Consider the following 21,488-nt stretch of genomic DNA (forward strand, 5'->3'; position numbering starts at 1 on the left):
AGTGATGTTTGGGCGCCCAAACATGTCACTTTTCGCACATTTCAGCTCTCATCCCCCAGGGGCTGCGAGCTGAAATGTAGCGCTTGGCAGCTGATCGCGCCCGACAGAAGCAAGAATAGAATAGCTCCGTCGGGCGCGATAGGGGCTGGAAAGAATTGAATTCTGCCCAGTGAGTTTTAAAACTTGTTGCGTCTGATAAAACTCGTTGATAATTGGGCCTCATTGTGCCAACTAATAATGTAAGGTAAGAGTAAGGAGGGGGGACACTATATGTATAGGTGTATAAGTGTGTGACTATATGTGTATGACTGTAAGCATGTGTATATGATTATGACTGTGTGTGACATTAAGTATATACAGTATGTGCATAAGTGTGTGACTGTATATGTGTTGCTGTTTGCAGTGTGTTTGACTGTACTTATGTATGTGTGTGAAGATATACATGTATGTGTATAAGTGTATGACTGTATGTATGTGTGTGTCCATATACATGTAAGTATTTACAGTGTGACTGTACTGTATGTGTATTTGTGCTTGACTATATATGCATGTGTATATGTGTGTGATTGTATATATGTATGATTGTATATATGTATTTGCACTTTTGCAGAGGTGTAGTGTCCCCTCCAGTAGGTGTCACTATTAAAAATAGGACTTAAAAGTACACATACAGTACACAATTTATAGTCCATGTTGTAGTGGGCAAATTTTAAATCCCCCTCTGACTGAGCACCCTCCGCCCTCACACTACCCCCCACCACACTGAATACACAACCCCCCTTTACTGAATCCCACTCCCCACACCAGGCACAGTGAGCCTCCAGTCACCAGTCTAGCCGCTGCCTGCGATTTACGCTACGGTGATCCCGGTGGGCAATGTTAGGTAGGGATGGCAATCAACCATCGATGATTCATAATCATTGATGGTTTATGGCCAATGTCAAATGCTTTTTCCATCGATAGTTTCCCTCAATCGATGTCTAAGTGTAAGCGATTTTTTTTTTACAAGGTGCCGGGACACAGAGCATAGCTCTGCCCCCCGGAACCAGCGAAGTCTCGCCCCCAAGTTCTGATTGGTCAGTCAGTCAAAAAACAGGAATGACCATCAGTTGGTGAAACCATCGATGGTCATCCATTGCATAGTTGGTAACCATCAATGGCTACTTGCTATTTTGCCATTGATGGTAACTACACCAATGGCCATCCCTAATGTCAGGTCAGAGACCTGGCAGGGTGAGTTGGTATGCAGCAGAATGGAGGAGGGACAGAGGCGGGAATGAGCAGAAGGGAGGAGGGACCCAACAGAAAGGATGAGCGACCGAGGTGGGATGGAGCAGAAGGGAGGAGGGTCGGAGGCGGGAAGGAGCAGAAGGGAGGAGGAACGGAGCCAGGCAGAGGAAACGGTCCACAGCAGTCAGTATTCACTGACAAGGACAAAAATAATAATAAATGTGACCTGGACGGACCCAAGGCTGGAGCAGACTCCTGGAGCATGAGCTCCACTGGATCTACCCTTGCTACGGCCCTGTGTATGTGTTTATGTGTGTGACTATGTTAATGTATGACAGTATGTTTGTGCAGTGATGTTTTTTTGGAAGAATACTTTCAGGAAGCTGGGTCTGGGGTGGAGCTATTAAAAAGAAATGTGTGTGTTACTCAGGAAGACCGTGAAATTCATGAAGCTTGGGATAGCGAAGCTGCGTCGATAGACACAGACACTGGCCTCGGCACGGCCAGAAAACACTGTAGACATGCCACCATTTTCTGGGATTCTGGCCATCGCTGTCCCTTCCCTGCTCCAAAATAGCAACAGCATGTCAATCATGCTGTGGCTTAGAGGGCACTGTAACCATCATCTCAGACACTAATCAGCACCCACATGCACAATACCGATCCTGAACTGATCGGGAACCATTGTACGCAAACCCAATCTGGCCCTACATGTGTAACAGTATCTATGTATGTGCATATGTGGTTGACTGTATGTATGTGTACATGTGTGTGACTATGCATATCCCCCCAGCCATCATGAATTTTATTGGGACAGTCCTGTTTCTTGGGTACTGTCCCACCTGTGGGCTGGAGGAAAGGTAGGGAGGGTTGGAGGAAAGATATGGAGGACTGGAGCTGCTGTGCACGTGAGGCTGGGGGCAACCCACCAACTGGGGAAATGATGTGCATGCCCCAGCGTGAAGAGAAATAGGGGCGTGACATGTGGACACGTTGCCTGCTTATGTACATGCCGAAGGATTATACACTATGACCTGATCTCCATGTCCCAAATGTTGGTCTTTAGGGTCCCCGGTCTTAACTTCCCCAGGCCCCCCAAAGCCTTAATCCAACTCTGCATGCGCAATCTTAATCTAGCTTCTAACTGCACGTGCGTCAACTCAATATCGATCGTAGAGAAGATCAATATTATTTTACCGATTATCCGCTGCATTAAATGCAGACATGGCAATCCCGCATTGATCCAAAAGATCAACGTGGGACTGACGATTGGTCATCCCTAGGGGAAACTGCATGCAAGAAACAGAGACATACGAGAAAGACAAAATTATATTAAAAGTAAACAAAGTTAAGGAGACACCTGCTAATAAGAAAGTTTATAATGGGAATAGGGCAGTGCTGAGACTCAAAAAGAGAATGGAGCTTGAGACAAGTCGAGTGTGGATGGGTTTCCATAAATAGGCATATGAGAGGTGGCAGATCTAAGTTGATTTAAAATGTATGTAGGGGGCATGGTTTTGAGGGCATTTGTAAATGAAGGTAAGTAATTAATATAGAACAGTGAGAGAGAAATATAATTTTGCCACAGCATTTTGAACATACTCAAATGGGATTGCTAGGTGAAGGAAAATGCAGATAATAAGAGGTTGCAGTAGTAGAGACAGGAGATGATGAGAGAGTGGATAATAGCTTTGGTTGTATCTTGGGTACCAAATTGAAATTGCTCCCATTTGAGCTAGTGAAGGAAAGCCATGGGTGTTCCTGGGCGATGTCTGTGAACTGGCCTGAAGGGAATGCAAAAAATTGCTATCTCATGGCCGCAGTGGCAGAACTTGTGAGTGGTGGACCCCTGTGCAAAAATTGCTTTGCGCTCCCCTTCTCTGCCCTACTCCAAGTTCAAAGTGCAGTGGGTGACAAAGAGAGGTAGAGGGTAACAGGGAGAGGCAAGAGGTAGACAAAGAGAGGCAAGAAGGTGACAAGGAGAGGGTGACAGGGAGAAGAAGTGGGTGACAGGGAGAGGGAAGAGGCAGTGGTTGATAGGGAGAGTGAGATAGGGAGAGGTGACAGGTGGTGGGTTACAGGAAGAAGCAGTGGGTGACAGGCAGTGGGTGACAGGAAGAGGGAAGAGACAGTGGGTGATAGGGGATAGGGTGAGAGGTGACAGGGATAAACAGTGGGTGACAGAGAGGGGGAGAGGGTGACAGGTGTAGTTGATGGGCAATGTGTGAAAGGGAGAAAGGATAGGCAGCGGGTGACAGGGAGAGAGTGATAGGTAGAGGTGATAGGCAGTAGTGACAGGGAAAAGCAGTGTGTGAGAGGGAGAGGGTGACAGGGAGAGGGTGATAGGGAGTGGTGACAAGCAGTGGGTGACATGGTGAGGGAGAGGGTGACAGGGAGAGTGGAGAGGCAGTGGGTGACAGGGAGAATCAGTGGATGCCCAACATATTATGCTACACTGTAGTACCCCCCACATTATGCCACCTGTAGTACCCACAAATTGTGCTACTCTGTAGTCCCCACACATTATGCCACCTCTAGTGCCCACACATTATTCTACACTGTAGTCCCCACACATTATGCCACCTGTAGTGCCCACACATTATGCCACATATAGTGCCCATACAGTGTACTCACCAGCAGCATCCAGTAATGAGTCACACCCATGAGGCTGCGCTGCTGCTGGGTCAGAGGAGCATGTGATGTGCTCCTCTAATCAGAGCTCAGCACATGCTCCTCTGACCCCACTGCAGAGACTACTGGGATATATTACCCAGTAGTGCACTGCAGTGCTGAGCCTGACTGCACTGTGCTCCAGTCCCCTGCGTGTAGCTGCCGGCCAGGTCAGTCACAGCCTTGATGACTCTCCGGCAAGCAGCTCAGCCTGCCATACAGGCAGTGTGGACCCCTTGTGTGCAATGCATCGGCTGTACCGCCAGTAGTTCCGCCCCTGCATGGCTGTGTTATGGGAGTGTTATAGGTGTGTCAGTGAATGCGGCTGTGTTACCAAAAACAGGCCCACAACCACAGAGGCCATGTTTAGAGTATTTTCAGAAGGAGACACTGCGCCAGCCATAGGGCATCATAAGTGATGATGGTGCACCACTGAAGGAGTGCTTACAACCACCGGCGGAGTTGCACTGTCTGCGTGCATTGAAAGTGGGAGTCTCAGAGTTTGCAGAGTCATTGTATGCTAGTACACAAGAGGACGGCTAAAATTAGCATTTGCATATCACAACCGCTGCGGCTCCGCAAACTTTCGCAGCCTAAGAGACTGTATGTGAGAAGTAAAGCAGAGGATGTTATCGCTAAATTTCTTGCATGCTGGTCCATAGACACAACTGTCTCTAGAACAGGTGGATCACTTACATCTTACAACAGTTATCCCACTGAAATTCCGATTTGGTATCAGTAGGGAATCGGAATGAGATGCCGGCGGCTGAACAGCCGCCGTTTCAAATACCGACACTGAAAGCTGGAATGGTGCAGATTCCCAACAGGCGCAGGTAAGTACCCTAACACTCCCCTCTCCCCACCCTAACCCTCCCTTAGTGGTGGTTAACCCTAACCTCCATGGGGGTGCCTAACCCTAATCTACCTCCGGTGGTGCCTAAACCTAACCCCCCCTCCTGCACCCTAAATCTAACTCTCTCGGGGGTACCTAACCCTAACCTCCCTCCAGTGGTGCCTAACCCTAACCCCTCCTTCCTGTAGCCTAACCCTAACCCTCCCTGGTGGATGCCTAACCGTAATCTCAACTCGGGGGTGCCTATTCCTAATCCCCCCATCCCCAGCTAGCTGCACATACTTACCACCGTATGGACGTATTCTGATGTCCTTCAGGGTGTCAGCATCAGCATTATGCCGGATGGCGGGATTACGGCGTTGGTATTTCAATTGCCGGCATATAAACTGCATCCCATCAGTAGCATATTCCATGTATATCATAATGTGTAACATATTATAGACAAACCATTTTTTTCAGTTGCATTTTTCAGATCTGAAGAAAACTGATTGATACCTATAACCTATATGAGGAAAAATTCTGTGAAAACTAATAAATAAATATTTATTTTCAAATTTTTGACAGTTAACTTATCATACAAGCAATAGAGAAAGAATTCTCAAGTTAACAACGACAGCAAATGAAGCTATGGTGAAAAGTCTCACTCCTGGGGAAGACTACAAATTTGAAGTTAGAACAATTAAAGGCCAGCATTTTAGTGTCCCTGCGGAGACAACAGCTACTACAAGTAAGTATTTGGTGTATAACACCTTCTATTCCAGATTGCTGAGATTAGAGGACTTTAGTCTAAAATATAAGTGTATGAGTATGTACTATATTCTTGCCAACATAATTATCCTCCTTTCCAGGAGAAGAGAAAAGGATTGATGCAGCTGACCACTGATGGAGGGACCCACTTGCACTGCACAGCTTAAATACACCTATGTGGGGCTGGATGCTTCGCATAATTTTCGCTATGCCTCCCCCCCATGAGCCCATGATTCACAGTATTATGCTCCTTGTCCCGCCAATTTAACTAGGAAGTGGGAGGGGTGCAGAGGGACCACTACTTTTCCAGGGAAAAATTTTAATTTACATCTGAAGGTGCAAACTAAAATCAGTGATTTCTATCATTGAAATAAGCACAAATGTTTTCTAATTGAGTAACAAAAAGTTGCAGCCATGGGAATAAGTCATGTGACCTAGTTTACATCTAATTGAATCTGCTCCTTAATGGTTGTGAGCATCAGAAATTTACGTGTGAATGTGTGCAAGGCCGAAACTAGGATTTTTGTCACCCGGGCAAGGCCATAATTTGACACACCCCCATGGAGGACGAAAAGGGTGTGTGGTTTTGTGACAAAGTAATAACCCTTATAACACATTATGCCACAATAATGCCCCTTACAACACATTGGGGCAGATGTATGAAGCTCTGGAAAGTGATAAAGTGCAGAGTGATAAATGACCAACCACTCAGCTCCCAACTGTTACGTTACAGGCTGTGTTTGAAAAATGACAGTTGGAAGATGATCTTTATGAATCAGTTATATTGTGTATGCCAGGGTTTCCACACTGCCAAATGATGTCACAAAGTTATTAAAGATAATGCTCATATATTCAATTTTGTATCTATGTCAGATCCAGCTAGTAGGGAAGGAATTGTTGGGCTCTCTGTGGATTTCAAACCTAAAATTGGTTGCATTTAAAATATGGGAGATTAGTAGCCTGGTGATCACTTCAATGTATAGGCAAGAGAAGGAGCATATGCTTTGGGCGTTTGGGAATTTCCACTTTAATTTCACAGTTTAATTCCAAATTCCTTGAGGAATTGCTACCCGGGTTTGGAATAGTACATCATCGAGTATCTTATAATATTTTTGGGGGTTGGCCTGTTGATAACACTCTAAGGGGTAAATTTACTAAAGTGAGAGTTTTTAAAAGTGGAGATGTAGCCCATAGCAACCAATCAGATTCTACTTAACATTTAACTAGCACCTTCTAGAAGATAATAGCTAGAATCTGATTGGTTGCTATGGCCAACATCTCCACTTTTAAAAATTCTCACTTTAGTAAATTTACCCCTAAGAATAAGTCCATCCCTTCATTCCAGTAGCGGCCTCTACTGAGCTTACAGTGGTTCAGAGCTATGTTCACCTGGGGCTTCACTGCCTATATGCTGCTTTCTTAAATTTGTAAAGAGTGCCCTACATATGCTAATGTAATGTAATCCTAGAAATACTAGAATCTGAGTATACAGTTTGTGCTTTTACCTAGGACCTCCTGGAATCTGTGGGCTCTCTGTCAAATATGCAAACACCACATCTGCCATTGTTGAATGGGAGCCAATCACAATCCATTTTACTCAGTACAGAATTCTACTTACCAATCAGACATATGCAAGAGAGGTCAATGTCTCAGAAGCACAGACACAGTATACAGTAACACCGCTAACTCCTGGTGGAATCTATAATATTACAGTCCAGAGGATGAAAGGAAGTGTTGTAGGCAACATTAAATCTATACAGGTGATAGCAGGTTTGTGCAAGCATTTTCCTTTCTTTACCTTCCTTTTTCTTCTATGTCACAATTGTATTTTTTTTACTACCACCCTCATACAGCACTAATTACAGTTTTTATTTACATTAAGGTTACCCCTCTGTGGCGTGTAGGATATACGTTTGTTGTAATCATGGTTTTATTTTTATGGCCATTTACCATGGATTTCTACAATTATATTTTTAGTAATTGAGTTGTTTAAATGAAATTCCAAAACACATTTGTTAGCAAACACATTGGATAGATGTGGGTAATTTAAAGAAAATTGCTGTGACCAAAGTAGTGTCCCTTTTATGCTTTATTTATAAATGTATTTTATTCCTCCTGAGTCCTCAACTGTGGCCCTGATTCAGAGGCGCTCGCTATTTGCGAGCGCTCGCTCTGAATCAGGGCAGGCTGGTTTTTGTTTTACCCTGGCCTCCAGGCCACTTGCTAAGCTGTGGGTGACTACCCACAGCTTTAGCGGGCGGCCTGGCGATGGTCGCGATTATCGCGACCATCGGGCTTGCGACGAGACCCTTGTGGTAGGGTCTCGTCCACCACAAGCCCCAGTGAACTTCCTGCTCTAATACAGCAGGAAGTTCACTACTGACATCACATGTGATGTCAGTAGGGCCACCCACAAATGGCAGGCGTTCCCTTGGGAACGCCTCTGTTTGTGCTGCCACCCCCCCGACCCACCTACAAAACGGGGCGAGCTGTCGATCAACATCGACAGCTGCCCCGTCTTGTAGCGAGCCCTGGAGCAAGTGATTTCTCACTCGCTCCGGGGCTCGCGCACGCGCAGTGCGCATGCCGCTTGTGCTCACTTCCCGGCCATCGATACGCTTGCGAGCGCTATGCGCTCGTGAGCGGGTCTGAATCAGGCCCTGTGTTTTATATCTAAATGCCATGGGATTTCTTAGTGTACTACAATATTTTTACAGTGGCGCCTAGTGCTTTTTTTAGCTTGGGATATATCACCTAATCCAAGACTCACCGACATGCCCCACTCACATACAGTTGATTCACAACATTATACAAATCCAGCTAACCTCATAAACATCACATGTCTCCCATCACTCTCTAATTCACTTAAATGTGCCTTATGGAATGCTCACTCTGTCCCAAATTAACATGCACCTATGACTGCTTTATCTCAAACAACTTCAACTATCTGGCAATAACAGAAACATGGTTCACACAATCAGACACTGTCCCCCCTATAGCACTTTCACATGACGGTCTCCATTTCACACAACATCCAAGCTTGGAAACAGTAATGGAGGTGGGGTTGGAATATTACTGTCCCAGTATTGTACAGTTCTACCAAAGGTTCCAACACTTATATTTACATTATTTGAAGTACATTCTATCAGGATTTTCACCCCATTCTCTCTGCTTGTTGCTGTGATCGTACACCCTGGCCACACCAACAATTTCTTGAACATTTTTCTTCCTGGCTTCCTCACTTCTTATCCTCTGACATGCCCACCATCATCATGGGTGATTTCAATATCCCTATTGATAGTCCACATTCTCCTTGTGCCTCCAAACTATTCTCTCTCACCTGCTCTCCCAGTGGACTGACTCCTCTACTCATCAGGAGTGCCACTTCCTTGTTCTTGTACTCACCAAACCATGCTCAGTTTCTGAATTCAATAACACTCCTTCCACTCTCGCAGACCACAACCTTATCAACTGCAAGTTCTCCTCCATTACTTCAAGCTCAGTGTCACTGAAGTCTACCAAGCCCCCTCAAACCTGGAGAAACATTAACCCTATTCATTTTAAACAACTTTCCACCTCTGTAAAAACTGCTCACACTAATTTCTACATTAACTTCTCCAGAGATTGTTGTATCACACCTTAACCAAACTCTAGAACTAGCCCTTGATGAAGTGTCAATCATGACATTGTAAAGTAGCAAGACACCTACTAAAGCTCTCACGTAAAGTATAATGTCAGTGGGTAAATCTCGTACTCCAAGTGACTTCCTCACATATAAGACTTTCTACCACTCCTATCAAAAGGTTCTGGGCACTGCCAAATAAACATATTTACAATCTCTCATTTCTGCCTTTAAATAACTAATCCCACACCCAAACCACCAGCTAGTATCAGTGCATAAGAACTTGCTTCCTATTACAAGGAAAATATTTAGATGGTATACTCTTCCTCAGCCAGCAACCTGCTCAATTCCTTCTCTGATCCTTCTGGCACCTTCTCTTCATTTGATCCCACAACAAAAGTTTTACACTCTTCTCATCTTCCTACTCTACTACTTCTCTTGATCCTATACCCTCACAAATCAGTAGAGCTCTGTCTTATGCGCCCATCCCAACCTTAACTTAAATCTATAATTTCTCTCTCTACTGGTATCTGGTTACTCCAATTCTGAAAACAACAAAATTATGACCCCAGTTCTCTCTCTTATTTGACCCACTTCAGTCAGGCTTATGTTCCCAAAACTCCACAGGGACAGCCAATTGTAAAGCACAATTAAATATGCTGGCGCTATATAAGTATCTGTTAATAATAATAAATGTTATACAGTATTGATATTTACAGAGAAGCTGTAGCCATAGCACAACTGTTAAGAGTTACATTTAACTCATGGAATCTGCATTCTGGATAACTCTTTTATTGGGTTTGATTCCTAATAGCTGTATATCGTTATTTTAAGACCTGCTTCTTGAGCTGTACCATTTGGCCCCCTATTTTGACTTTCTGTCCCTCTCTCTGTCCATGGTGCTGATGGCAAAAATAATAAAAATAATTGTACAAATCTTCACATCCCATTCTACTTTATTTCAGTTATGGAAGAGCAAACAGTGTGACTAGTTGTGGCTTTGAGTCAGTCGGGCAATAAAATATGTTATAGCTTATCTCGAGCACATAATTAGATTGTTTTCTTGTGTTATCTGTAATGTGGAACCATATTAACTTAATCATTTTGGAATCTCAGCACAGTACTGAATGGTTCAGTCAGGCAAGTAAAAATTATAAGCAAATTACTGCAAGTAAGAATAAAGGTTATAAAAAAATATTTGGGGCAAGGTCATACTGTGCCTACAGCATAATCACTAAATACAGCATTTGGTGGTCTATGTACTAAGCATTGGAAAGAGATAAAGTGAATGAATATAAAGTACAAACCAATCAGCTCCTGTCACTTTACAGGCTGTGTTTGAAAAATGACAGTTAGGAACTGATTGGTTGGTACTTTATCTATATCCACTTTATCTCTCTCCAAGGCTTTATCTCTCTCCTAAGCCTTCTAAAGAGTGGATAAGTGGACAATTGGAGAAGTTGCCCATAGCAACCAATCAGCTTCTCTTGCATTGGGAATCTCTCCACTTCTCCACTCTTTAGAAGGCTTGATACATCTCATCCTAAGTTCCATTTTCTAGATTCCAGGGGGTAGATTTACTAAAGCTTGTAAAACAAATGAGTGTTGATGTTACCCATAGCAAACAAAAAGATTCTGGGGCTTATGTAATAGGTTGCGATCAAGCTGGTTTTGCCATTAAACTAAACTGCAGGAGTTCCCGCAGCGGCTGCAGATCACAATCTATGTCTATCATTTTCTAAAATGCAATAGAGAAGTGATAGCTATAATCTGATTGGTTGCTATGGGCAACACCACCATTTGTCTGTTTTAGGAGCTTTAGTAAATCTGCCCATAGACATCTTTTCCCAAGATCCCCAATGAGCATATTCACTTCTAACTTTTTAACTTGGCTTGTTTCTTAATTCTGTACTTTTATTTCTCTCACTTGTCTCACTTCATTCTCTCACTAATCTGCTTATTTAGGGCTGTATTCAATTAGCGGTAAAAACTGCATTTTTTTGTCGTCCGTTTTCGTAAAAAAAACTGCGAAATTTTCTCCAAAAAACACGACTACGCAAATTTTGGGCAAAAAAAAACATTGAAAAAAGATAGAAAGCATTTTTTTTCCAGGAAATTACTGTTCCACGTAAATTAGGGGTACGTTAAAATGGGTGCAAGTATATTTTCGTGTCATAAAAACACAATTTTAAGAACCGTTAAAAAAAACACCTGATGCAACCGCGTGTGATATTTAAAACACTTGACACATCCATGCCGCCCATCGAAAAATCAGACCCAATACGTTAAAATTATTTTCAACTTTTTTTTTTTTTCGCCCAAAATTTGTGCAGTAGTTTTTCGCTAAAGTACGCAACTTATGATTTTTTTCCCCGGTAATTTATCATTAAAGGGGGGTGTCCAAAGGGTTCTGAAAGAAATCCCCACATTTTTAAAATAGGGATTTTGCATTTTTTTTCGCCTGGTCTGGGATGGAGAGAACTTTTCTCCAGCTTTTTTTTGCCTGTTGCCATTTTCGCCTGTTTTTTGGCAAAAATTTTGGCTGTTTTTTGTCAAAAACTTCAGTTTTCACCAATGGTGAAAAAAACGTCCGTTTTCGCCGTTAATAGAATACGGCCCTGAATTGAGTACTTGCTTTATTTTGTATTCTAGCTGTCTTAAACTATGATAATTAATATCATCCTAAAATAAATTTTCTTTGTTTAGTGTTTGACTACTACTACATTTCCCTGTATGCATTCATTGTGAAATTTATGTCCTAAAACAACTGTAGATAGTTAAAATTTTCAAGAGTCTATGTAAATTACTGTAGCAGCTCAGATAGTGCTCTTAAAATGTAACATTTATTAGCAAAAGTCTATAAACTTGTCTAAAATAATTAGTTAGCTTTTTTTTCCCTCCTTTTTAATCTAGAACCTGAGAGACCTATAGGTCTGACTGCCTTCAATATTTCAACACACTCCTTTTCAGTATCCTGGAGGCAGCCGCACGGACAGGTGGAAAGATATCATGTGGATCTCTTTCCTCAGCATGGCTTTGTTGCTGTCAGAGATGTTGGAGGTGGGGAGTATCAGGTATGTTTTTCATTATAGTACGTGGATGGGCAACTTTTGTTTATACTTGCAGCTCATTGGAATATTCTTTGCAAAGCTGGCCAACCGTAACGCTGTCTTCTTTTTTTTTTTTTTTTTTTAACATAGAATGCATACAAAATGATCTACGCTAAATTTGTGTGAGCAAATTTCAACATCAGGAGATTGTTACCTTAACAACAATAATGATACTTTTTTATTTTTTTATTAAGTCAACCCTGAAACTCCAGTCAGTCACACAGGAGTTCATGAATAGTTTAACAAAGGAAGGGGTGTGCTATTGAGTAATACAGACTCATTAATTGTGTACTGTGCAGGCAGACCTAGCTTTAAATCATTAATGCCGGCAACATTTCCCTGTTGCCATCAAAAAGTCATAGGAACAATTCCACTTTCTGAGGAGTGAAATAATGATTGCCTTTCTTGTTTTTCTGCTGCTTCTGAGGAGAATTGCAGAAGTACAGGTATGCAGTTTATATTATCTGCTCCAGTGTATGCATGTTCATTGTATTTTTGAAGTGGGATGGAAGATCTAGAGATAGCCAGAAAAAGAAGTTAACTGTGAGTCAAGTGAAGTTTTCAGTTCTTTCTTGGATACAGCAATTTTATAATTCAACGTGGAAATATTCCCTGCTGCTTTTTGTTACCTACATTCATCCATCACCTTGGGAATGCGAGTCAGGAGATTTCTAGCTTCTCTGGGATTCTGTAATGCCAACAGTTCCTGAGTGGAAGTTTGCAGTGCATTGAGTGGTTCTTTGCTGCACACTGCACTTAATATTTCATTTAATGCGTGTCTGTTTGGCATTTCAGGCAGATGTATCTAACGTGGCACCTGGTACCACATATAGCATAACTGTTTCTTCAGTGTCATCTTCAGCCTTCAGCTCACCTGACAGCAAGTTGGTGATGACTAATGAAACCAGTAAGTTTATTTTATTGTATTACCCGTGTCTTGTGGAGTTTGGGTGGGACCATTGCTTTTTCACGCCTCTGAATGTACACAAACTGAATTATTGATAAACTGACATACAACACACTAACTTTACTGGCTGGCAGCATATAAAGTAGACTTGTTCAATTAATTGCTGATGAAAATGTTAATCTAGCAATCAATATCTAAATCTGCCACATACCTCATATCCACGGGACGAGAGCATAGCATTTATTGTACTTCATATGGAGAATAAATGTATTATTCTATGCTATGCTATAACTTACCCCATCCAGAACCTCACATCAGATTTTTGTAGAATGCCTTTATTGCTGCAAAAAATTCCAGATGATAACTTAACTGATATCTGTAGCTTTGTAAGACATTTCCCTGTTCTCTTTACTCATGGATATAGAGAAAAAAATATATATTAAGCACAGTATCTGAAATGTTTAAAAAACAGACAATTTATTTTGTTGTCTTTGGATTTAAAAAATAGAAAATCTGGTATGCAAATTCCATTTTTCTTGTTTTCCTTTAAATGTACTCTACAATATGGTCAGATAACAAAATGTGTTTTGTATGATGTTTATTTAATGTGCTTTAACATTAACGTACAAATTACATATAACTCACTAGTTCTTGTTTAGTTCTTTTTTTAAATAAGCTCTCTTACATTTATTTGTCCAAAATATGTGAAATAACTAAAACATGACACTCATTTATGCATAATTAATGTGTATAAATGAAAGCGTATTGGGATACTGGATGAGACAGCAGGAAGAGATTATATCAGCACGCACATAATTTTATTTTTGATTCGATGATATGACTGGTTGCTAAAACAAAAAACTTCATGCAAAACAAACCTCATGGAGTTTTTGGTTCAGTATTTGTCACATGGAGAGGTCTGTACCAAAGCAGCATTTGCATGTCGCTGACACACCCTAGTACTTGCGGCTGTCATTACAATCTCCTCCTGTTTCCAACTTTCAAATTATCAGAACCAATCTGGCACTGATGTGAAGCTATTCTGCATAGTTTAAGAACATTGCATATTTTACATTCCTGGAAAAGAATGTTTTCTCAAGTTCCTGTGTTTAATCATCTTTTGTAACACTGTATTATGGAGAAAAGACTGATGTTGCTAGTCTGTCTATCTTATACATTCTTTTTTTCTGTGATTCTTAAGCTTTTTTCTGCTCTCTGTGGAGTATAAATCCAAGTCACTTCAGTAATAGTCACATTACAGTGATTGTGTCTTTTAGTTCCAGGACCCCCTGACCACTTAGCTGGAGAAAGAGTGGGCTCTGCAGGAATATTGCTCTCTTGGTACATACCGCGGAATACAAATGGGAAGATTGTAGGATACAATGTTATTTATAGAGAAGTTTGCCCATGGATGCAGTCATCTTACACCCAGGTAGCAACAACACCTGACAGTCTAGAAGTTCTCTTGACAAGTCTGACCCCTGGAACAACGTATGAAATAAAGGTACCAAGACAATCATTATTAAAACTTATTGAACTTTTAAAGAGTAGACTCTGAATTTGATATGTTCATTTTTGTTCACTTTGATTACTGTTCTGAATTAGTCACGTATAATAGTAGTGCACCTCACATTTTACTGTCATTAGGACTAAAGATGTGTGCGGACCTCCGTGTTATGGTTTTGGATCCAGATTCACTCATGTTTTGGTTTTGCAAAACCACCCTCAGGTGTTTTTGTTTTAGTTTTGGATCTTTATTTTTAAAAAAACAGCTGAAATCATGTAATTTGGACATGTTTGGACAATATAAAACACAAGTTAGTTTTTTAAATCTGAGTTCCAAACTGACTTCAGAACCGAACCGGGACCCGGTTCAACTTGGAACCCCTAAATTGGGTTGTTGGTTTTCTGGGGACTAAACCCGCAAATCTCTAATTAGGACATTTTTATATATGAAATGTTTTGATTTGTGAGGTCAGTACCACAAGCTTGAAAAAAATTAAATATCAGAAAACCATCTTGGCCAGGCAATCAGATTTAGCACTGTTCACAGTTTGAAATTCACATCTTCCAAAGTGCTCAGCCTCAGACTAATTGCTACTCCTGAATTAAAAGGATATCACATGGCTATTGTGGACTATTTAGGTTCACTAAAACAATGAACAGTATTGTCTATGCTAGATGGGCAATATGCAAATAAGTTACTCTTAAAAAAGAAAAGGTTTCTGGGTAATAACATTGCATAGCAATGTAAATGGAGCTACTAAGAAATATATAATTTTTCTATACATATAAATGTCACTACCCTCAGTGAACGATCTGGAATGTATAGTTAATATGGAGGTGCAAGTTTACTGTTTTTATACTGATAGCTTATTTTGTCATGCTAAATGCCCTTTGATTAATAGGAGGAATAAATCCAATAATGACACTACACATAATGTCAGTGTCCATGTTAAGGTTGTCCATTTTATTTTTCCAACAATAATGACCCGTAGTGCAGCATGTCTTATGGATAATAAATAGGCCACAATATATGATGTTGCAGGAGATGGTAAACTAGATTATTTTATGTTCATGTCTGTTTCATAAATGTGTGCAGGTATTGCATTTTTATTATATTAGGCAGCAAAATGTGCCACAATCTATTAGTTTGCTGAAGAAGTTCAGAATGACGATAGATTCCTGTGGATATTCTCCGCAGCCTGTCAGTGAGCTTTATTGTTTTACAATTTATGGGGGAGATGTACTAAGCTCTAGAAAGTGATACATTGGACAGTAATAAACTACTAGTCATTCAGCTCCTAACTATCATGTTACAGGCTGTCTGAAAAATGACAGTTAGGAGCTGAGTGGCTGGTAGTTTATCACACTCAAATGTATCACTCTCCAGAGCTTGGTACATCTGCCCCTATGTGTTTAGATTAAATATACCGGGCAGAGAAAAAAAAAACTTCTTGCCACAGTAATTTTGGGTTACATTCTCTACTTGAAGGTCATTCATTTTAAGTATGTGCTCTTGTTTAAACAAGACAGTGAGCTAAATATATTAGCCTCCGAGTTTCCACCACTTTAGGGAATTATGCGAGTCTTCCCATTTTTTTAAAGTGGAAATCAATTTAAAGACTAAACCAAGCTGGTTTAGCTTTTAAAATAATTGCCACTTTAAAAAAATGGGGAGACTCTCATAAATCCCCGCAGCATCAGAAACTCGGAGGCTATTATATTTATTTTATATATCTTGGTTTTAAAAGAGATTTCCCGCGTGTTTATGGCATTAACTTAATTTGTGTGGATATTTGCCAATACATGAGAGATTCTAGGTACAGTCATGATTGCTTGTTTTGTGTGTTGGGGGAAACATATAAAACAGGCCGCATTTGAATCCTCATGATTTAGTTCCTGCCTATGTCCTATTGTTGGTGATTGGTACCTTGTATATCACACTGGTTAGTGTTACTGTTTGTAGTCTGGAATAGAAGATTGTTCTAATCCTTTTGGGTCTTGACTCTTGATATACATTTTTTTTTAATATTAAATGAATGTATATGGCCTCACTTCTCGTACAGTACATGATGAAAGGGTGTTTTGGTGTCTATTATTAGTGTAGGGTGACATCAGGTAGTAGTAGCAGAGTGTACTGTCACAAATATGTGAAGCAGATTGTGTTTGGTGCAGTAGTCCGAAAGATATGGAGTTAAACCCAGGTACACTTGTATTGGCCAATAACACAAGTGTTGGTGCTGGTGGCAGTTAGTCTACATGTGGTATGTAGAAGAGCAAGTAACATAAGACATAGGGATATCATAGGTGTAACAGCGGTAGGCAATTGTGTGGAATATAGCAGCCTGGAGCTTAGATAATACTGGGCGCTGTAGTGCGCTGGGTAAATGCACTGCCAGATGAGCCCCAAAGTCCCTCTGTGTATTGCTGGTTGTATAGGGTACTTGCGATTATTGTTACTGATTGTACTGGCATGTATTCTGATGTTAGACTCTGGAGTCTGTCCTGTCCTCATGGACACTGGGGAGTAAAGATGCATGGAGACACAGCGCATGTGCAGTAGTGCATGTTATACGAGGGTTGTTCAAAAAGTAATGCCTAAATGCTCACAACTCAAATTTTATTATAGATACAGATTTGAAAATTTGCAGTAAAATACTATAAAGTCTTAGTAACAGAATGACTCTACTCAAAAAATTCACCGTCTGCCCTCAAACATTTTCTCCACCTCTCAACCCAAGCTGTGAATCCACTTTGGAAAAATTCCAGTGGTTGGTGTTTGACCTAGGAACGTATGGCATTTTTAACAACCTCTATGTCTTCAAAATGTTGATCACGGAGACAGTATTTGAGAGGGCCAAACAGATGAAAGTCAGAAGGGGCCAAATCAGGACTGTATGGTGGGTATGGCATTATTGCCCACCCCATTTTGGCAATGGTCGCAGATGTTACCATCAAAGTGTGAGGTCTGGCATTGTCGTGGTGTATGATGACATTTGACAGTCGAATTGTTGACCTTTTTTTGCGGATGGCTTCTTTCAGCTTCTTAAGTGTAATAATGTATTGATCACTTTTGATTGATTGGTTTTGTTCCAAGTAATCGATGAGAATAACACCTCGGCAATCCCAGAAGAATGTGGCCATGATCGCTGTGATTTAAACTTTTATGGCCTAGGTGAACTTGGGTGTTTCCATTGCTTTGACTGGGCCTTTGTTTCTGGGTCATAAAGGAATACCCAGGTCTTATCTCCTGTAATGACATTTTCCAAAAACGTCTCAGGTTTGGCTTCAAAGTTGGTCAAAAGGTCATTGCACACTTCCACCCTCTGGGCCTTATGATCCCTGGTTAATTGCTTTGGAACCCATTTAGCACACACTTTACGATATCCCAAATCATTGAATAGTGTTTCTACAGTGCCATGGCTACATTCCAGTTCATCACTGATATCTCTAATGGTCACACAATGGTCTTTATGAATCATGGCATCGACTTTGTGTCGGTTCTCTGCTGTCACTGCAGTTGATGGTCTGCCACCATGAGGTTTGTCACACATGGACGATTCTCCCAATTGAAAATGCTTCACTCACCTTCTGACATTGCTATAGTCATTTGTACGCTCACCATACACTTTTTTCAGTGTTCTGTGGATTTATGTAGCACTGCAGCCTTCTTTTTCCAGAAATTGAATGACGGCTCTTTGTTTCATATTGGATTCCATGGTATTTCTAGGACTACCTAAACAAAACTACATATATAACTAGCAGACATATTAAACTACAAACTGACAAAGGCCCTCATTCAGAGCCGTATGCTCTGAGCAGAGCGCACGCTCTAAATGAGGGCCGCCCTCCATAAAAATGGAGCGTCCTCCTGGACGCTCGTATAGCTGTGGGTCACCACCCACAGCCTATACGAGCGTGCAGTTTGATGGCCGCGATGGTCTTGACCATCGCGACCATCGAAACTGCGAGCCGGAGCCTGCGGTTGAGGTTTTCAACCGCAAGCCCCGGAGTGATTTTGGCTCTATCAGAGCCAAAATCACTCCCGCTGACATCACTAGTGATGTCAGTGGGCCGGCTTCTGACGGGAGGCATTCCCGTGGGAACGCCCCCGTCAGGGAGGCACGCCCCCGGCACGCCCACCAAAGGGGGCGTGCTGTCAATCAACATCGACAGCACGCCCCCTTTGATCAGACACAACGAGCGAAGGAAAGCTCCCGCCGTCGTACGCATGCGCAGAGCACAACATCGACCCACTTGCGAGCGGACAGCCGCTTGCGAGTGGGTCTGAATCAGGCCCAAAGTTTCAAATAAATGTTTCACATTATTCAGAGTTATGAGCATTTAGGCATTACATTTTAGACAACCCTCGTATATACTGTGTATATATATATATATATATATATATATATATATATATATATATTAGAGATGTGCGCCGACCGTCTTGTTTTGGTTTTGGATCTCCCCTGGTTTTGCCAAAACCTCACCTACGTGTTTTGTTTTCATGTCTTGGTTTTGGATCTGGATTTTTTCTTAGAATATCATAAAAACACCTAAAGTCAAATAAAATGGGCCTGTTTTTGTTCCTACAGTATTATTAACCTCATTAAACCTGGGCTTAATGCTGATTGGCTGAGAGCCGTGACAGACGGCTCTCTCAGCCAATCAGAGTTAAGCCCGCTCAATACAAAACCTCGCGACCCAACAGGGCGATCGCGAGGTTTTGCCTCAGGAAAGGGATTGGGGCAGGCAGGGATATCTGAGCTCCCGGAAATTCATGTGGGTTATATTTTATATATATATATATATATATATATATATATATATACACACAGCCCAATTATTGCTTAATTTGATGCAGCTGTCTCTCTCCCCTACAACATATGCCACTACACTGAACACAGCTGTCCCATCATTTATTGCTTAAAGACAATTGTTTAGGTCACACACACACGCAGTCCACTGCCCTATTTATTATTGCTGAATGTGATGCAGACGCCTTACCTGAATTTTTCTGGAAGTAGGAGTGCAGTGACACAGGGGTCTATGTATTAAGGGGCTGATTCAGACCCGCTCGCAAGCGCACAGTGCTTGCAAGTGGGTCGATGGTCCCCCTCTGCGCATGCGCCGCCTCTGGCGTGCACATACGCGAGACCCATCCACCGACAGCAGCTCCATCGCTATTGGTCTCACTACAAGAGGCTGTCGATGTTGATTGACAGCTCGCCCCGTTTTGTAGGCAGGGAGGGGGGATGGCTGCACAAACGCAGGCGTTCCTTTAGGAACGCCTGGCGTTTGTGGGCGGCCCTACTGACATCACTCGTAATGTCAGTAGTGGACTTCCTGCTCTATTAGAGCAGGGAGTCCAGTCGGGCTTGCGAGAGCTGAGACCCTACCACAGGGTCTCCTCGCAAGCCCGATGGTCGCGATAATCGCGACGGGCTCCAGGCTGCTCGCAAAAGCTGTGGGTAGTCACAGCTTAGTGAGCGGCCTGGTAAAAATAAAAAAATAAAATCCCCGCCCTGATTCAGAGCGAGCAGCGAGCGGCTCTGAATCAGGCCCTAAGTCTTGGAGAGAGATAAAGTGGATAGAGATAAAATAGCAACCAATCAGCTCCTAACCGTCACTTTACAGGCTGTGTTTGAAACAGCGTTTGAGTAACTGAGCACTCAAAGGCCCCAGGGAGCTGCCTGGAATGAGCAGCAACCCCCCTAGATTCATCCCCATGGTTATGAGGAGCTGCCGTGCATGTGTAGCAGCTCCCGTCACTGGCAGCTCTTTTGTAGCTCTGATAAGATGGAGACAAAGGTCTCTGTCTCACAAAAAAAACAACAATCAGTCAACTGTGGCGATGGGGGGGTTTCTTTCTAGATACTCAGAGAGCCCATCTGCATGCACCACTGTAGGCATAACTCTCACCTGTCTCTTCATTGTCTATAGATTTATTTATTGGTGATGTAATTACTTCTCCATTGGTCCACTTCTCCTCGCTTTTTACATCAACCCCAAGGACTCTATTCTGTATGCTTGATACAATAAAATAGATTTTTTGTATAGATTTGGTCTATGTTACTGACTGGACAAGCCTCTCTTTGATCACACATGAGCAGATCATGGCACTTGGGCCCTGATTCAGAGCCGCTCGCAAGCATTGTGTGCTCGCAAGCGGCCCGATGTTTATGCACTGCTCATGCATCGCATCCGGCGTGCGCTTGCGTTAGCCCTGCAGAGCGACTGAAGTTCAGTCGTTATGGGGCTCGCAACAAGACGGGGCGGCTGTCGATGATGAGTGGCAGCTCGCCCCGTTTTGTGGGCGGGTAGGGGGCTGGCTGGACAAGCGCAGGCATTCCCTTCGGAATGCCTGGCGTTTTTAGGGAGGTCTAACTGACATCACTACTGATGTCAGTAGTGGACTTCCTGCTCTATTAGAGCAGGGAGTCCACTCGGGCTTGCGGAAGCCTAGATCTTGCCATAGGGTCTCGTTGCAAGGTTGATGGTCGTGATTATTGCGATGGTCTCCTGGCTGCTCGTACCAGCTGTGGGTGGTCTCCCACAGCTTTGCAAGCAGCCGGAGAAGAACAAAAAAAAAGAAAAAAAACGCCCACAATCACAGCGAGCGGCTCTGAATCAGGGCCTTGGTATGCACACACTGTTGCACTGTAATGAAGGATGATACCACTGTACATGTTCTGACACATCACTCACTGTTGGGGAACTTAAATAGTCCTGGGGATTGCAAACATTTTACCCAATATCTGACGGTTTTATTTTTTCCGTGGCTAATTTTTTGGGCTTTTCCCTAGTTCCTAGTTTCAGACTCCCAACTTACCACTTGATCTTGCA

General features: G+C 42.3%; 1 protein-coding gene across 1 annotated transcript in view; it reads left to right on the forward strand.

The window, feature by feature from the left end:
* The window catches only part of PTPRQ (protein tyrosine phosphatase receptor type Q), a 388,123-nt gene that overhangs the window by 115,880 nt on the left and 250,755 nt on the right, over nucleotides 1–21,488 (forward strand). The window contains exons 16-20 of the mRNA XM_088455386.1: nucleotides 5,318–5,480; nucleotides 7,010–7,270; nucleotides 12,036–12,196; nucleotides 13,028–13,139; nucleotides 14,417–14,643. Of these exons, the coding sequence (XP_088311512.1) occupies nucleotides 5,318–5,480; nucleotides 7,010–7,270; nucleotides 12,036–12,196; nucleotides 13,028–13,139; nucleotides 14,417–14,643 (924 nt within the window). The remainder of the gene's footprint in view (nucleotides 1–5,317; nucleotides 5,481–7,009; nucleotides 7,271–12,035; nucleotides 12,197–13,027; nucleotides 13,140–14,416; nucleotides 14,644–21,488) is intronic.

This window comes from Taudactylus pleione, unplaced genomic scaffold (genome assembly GCF_031769625.1).
Source record: "Taudactylus pleione unplaced genomic scaffold, aTauple2 ptg000040l, whole genome shotgun sequence".
NCBI lineage: Eukaryota > Metazoa > Chordata > Amphibia > Anura > Myobatrachidae > Taudactylus > Taudactylus pleione.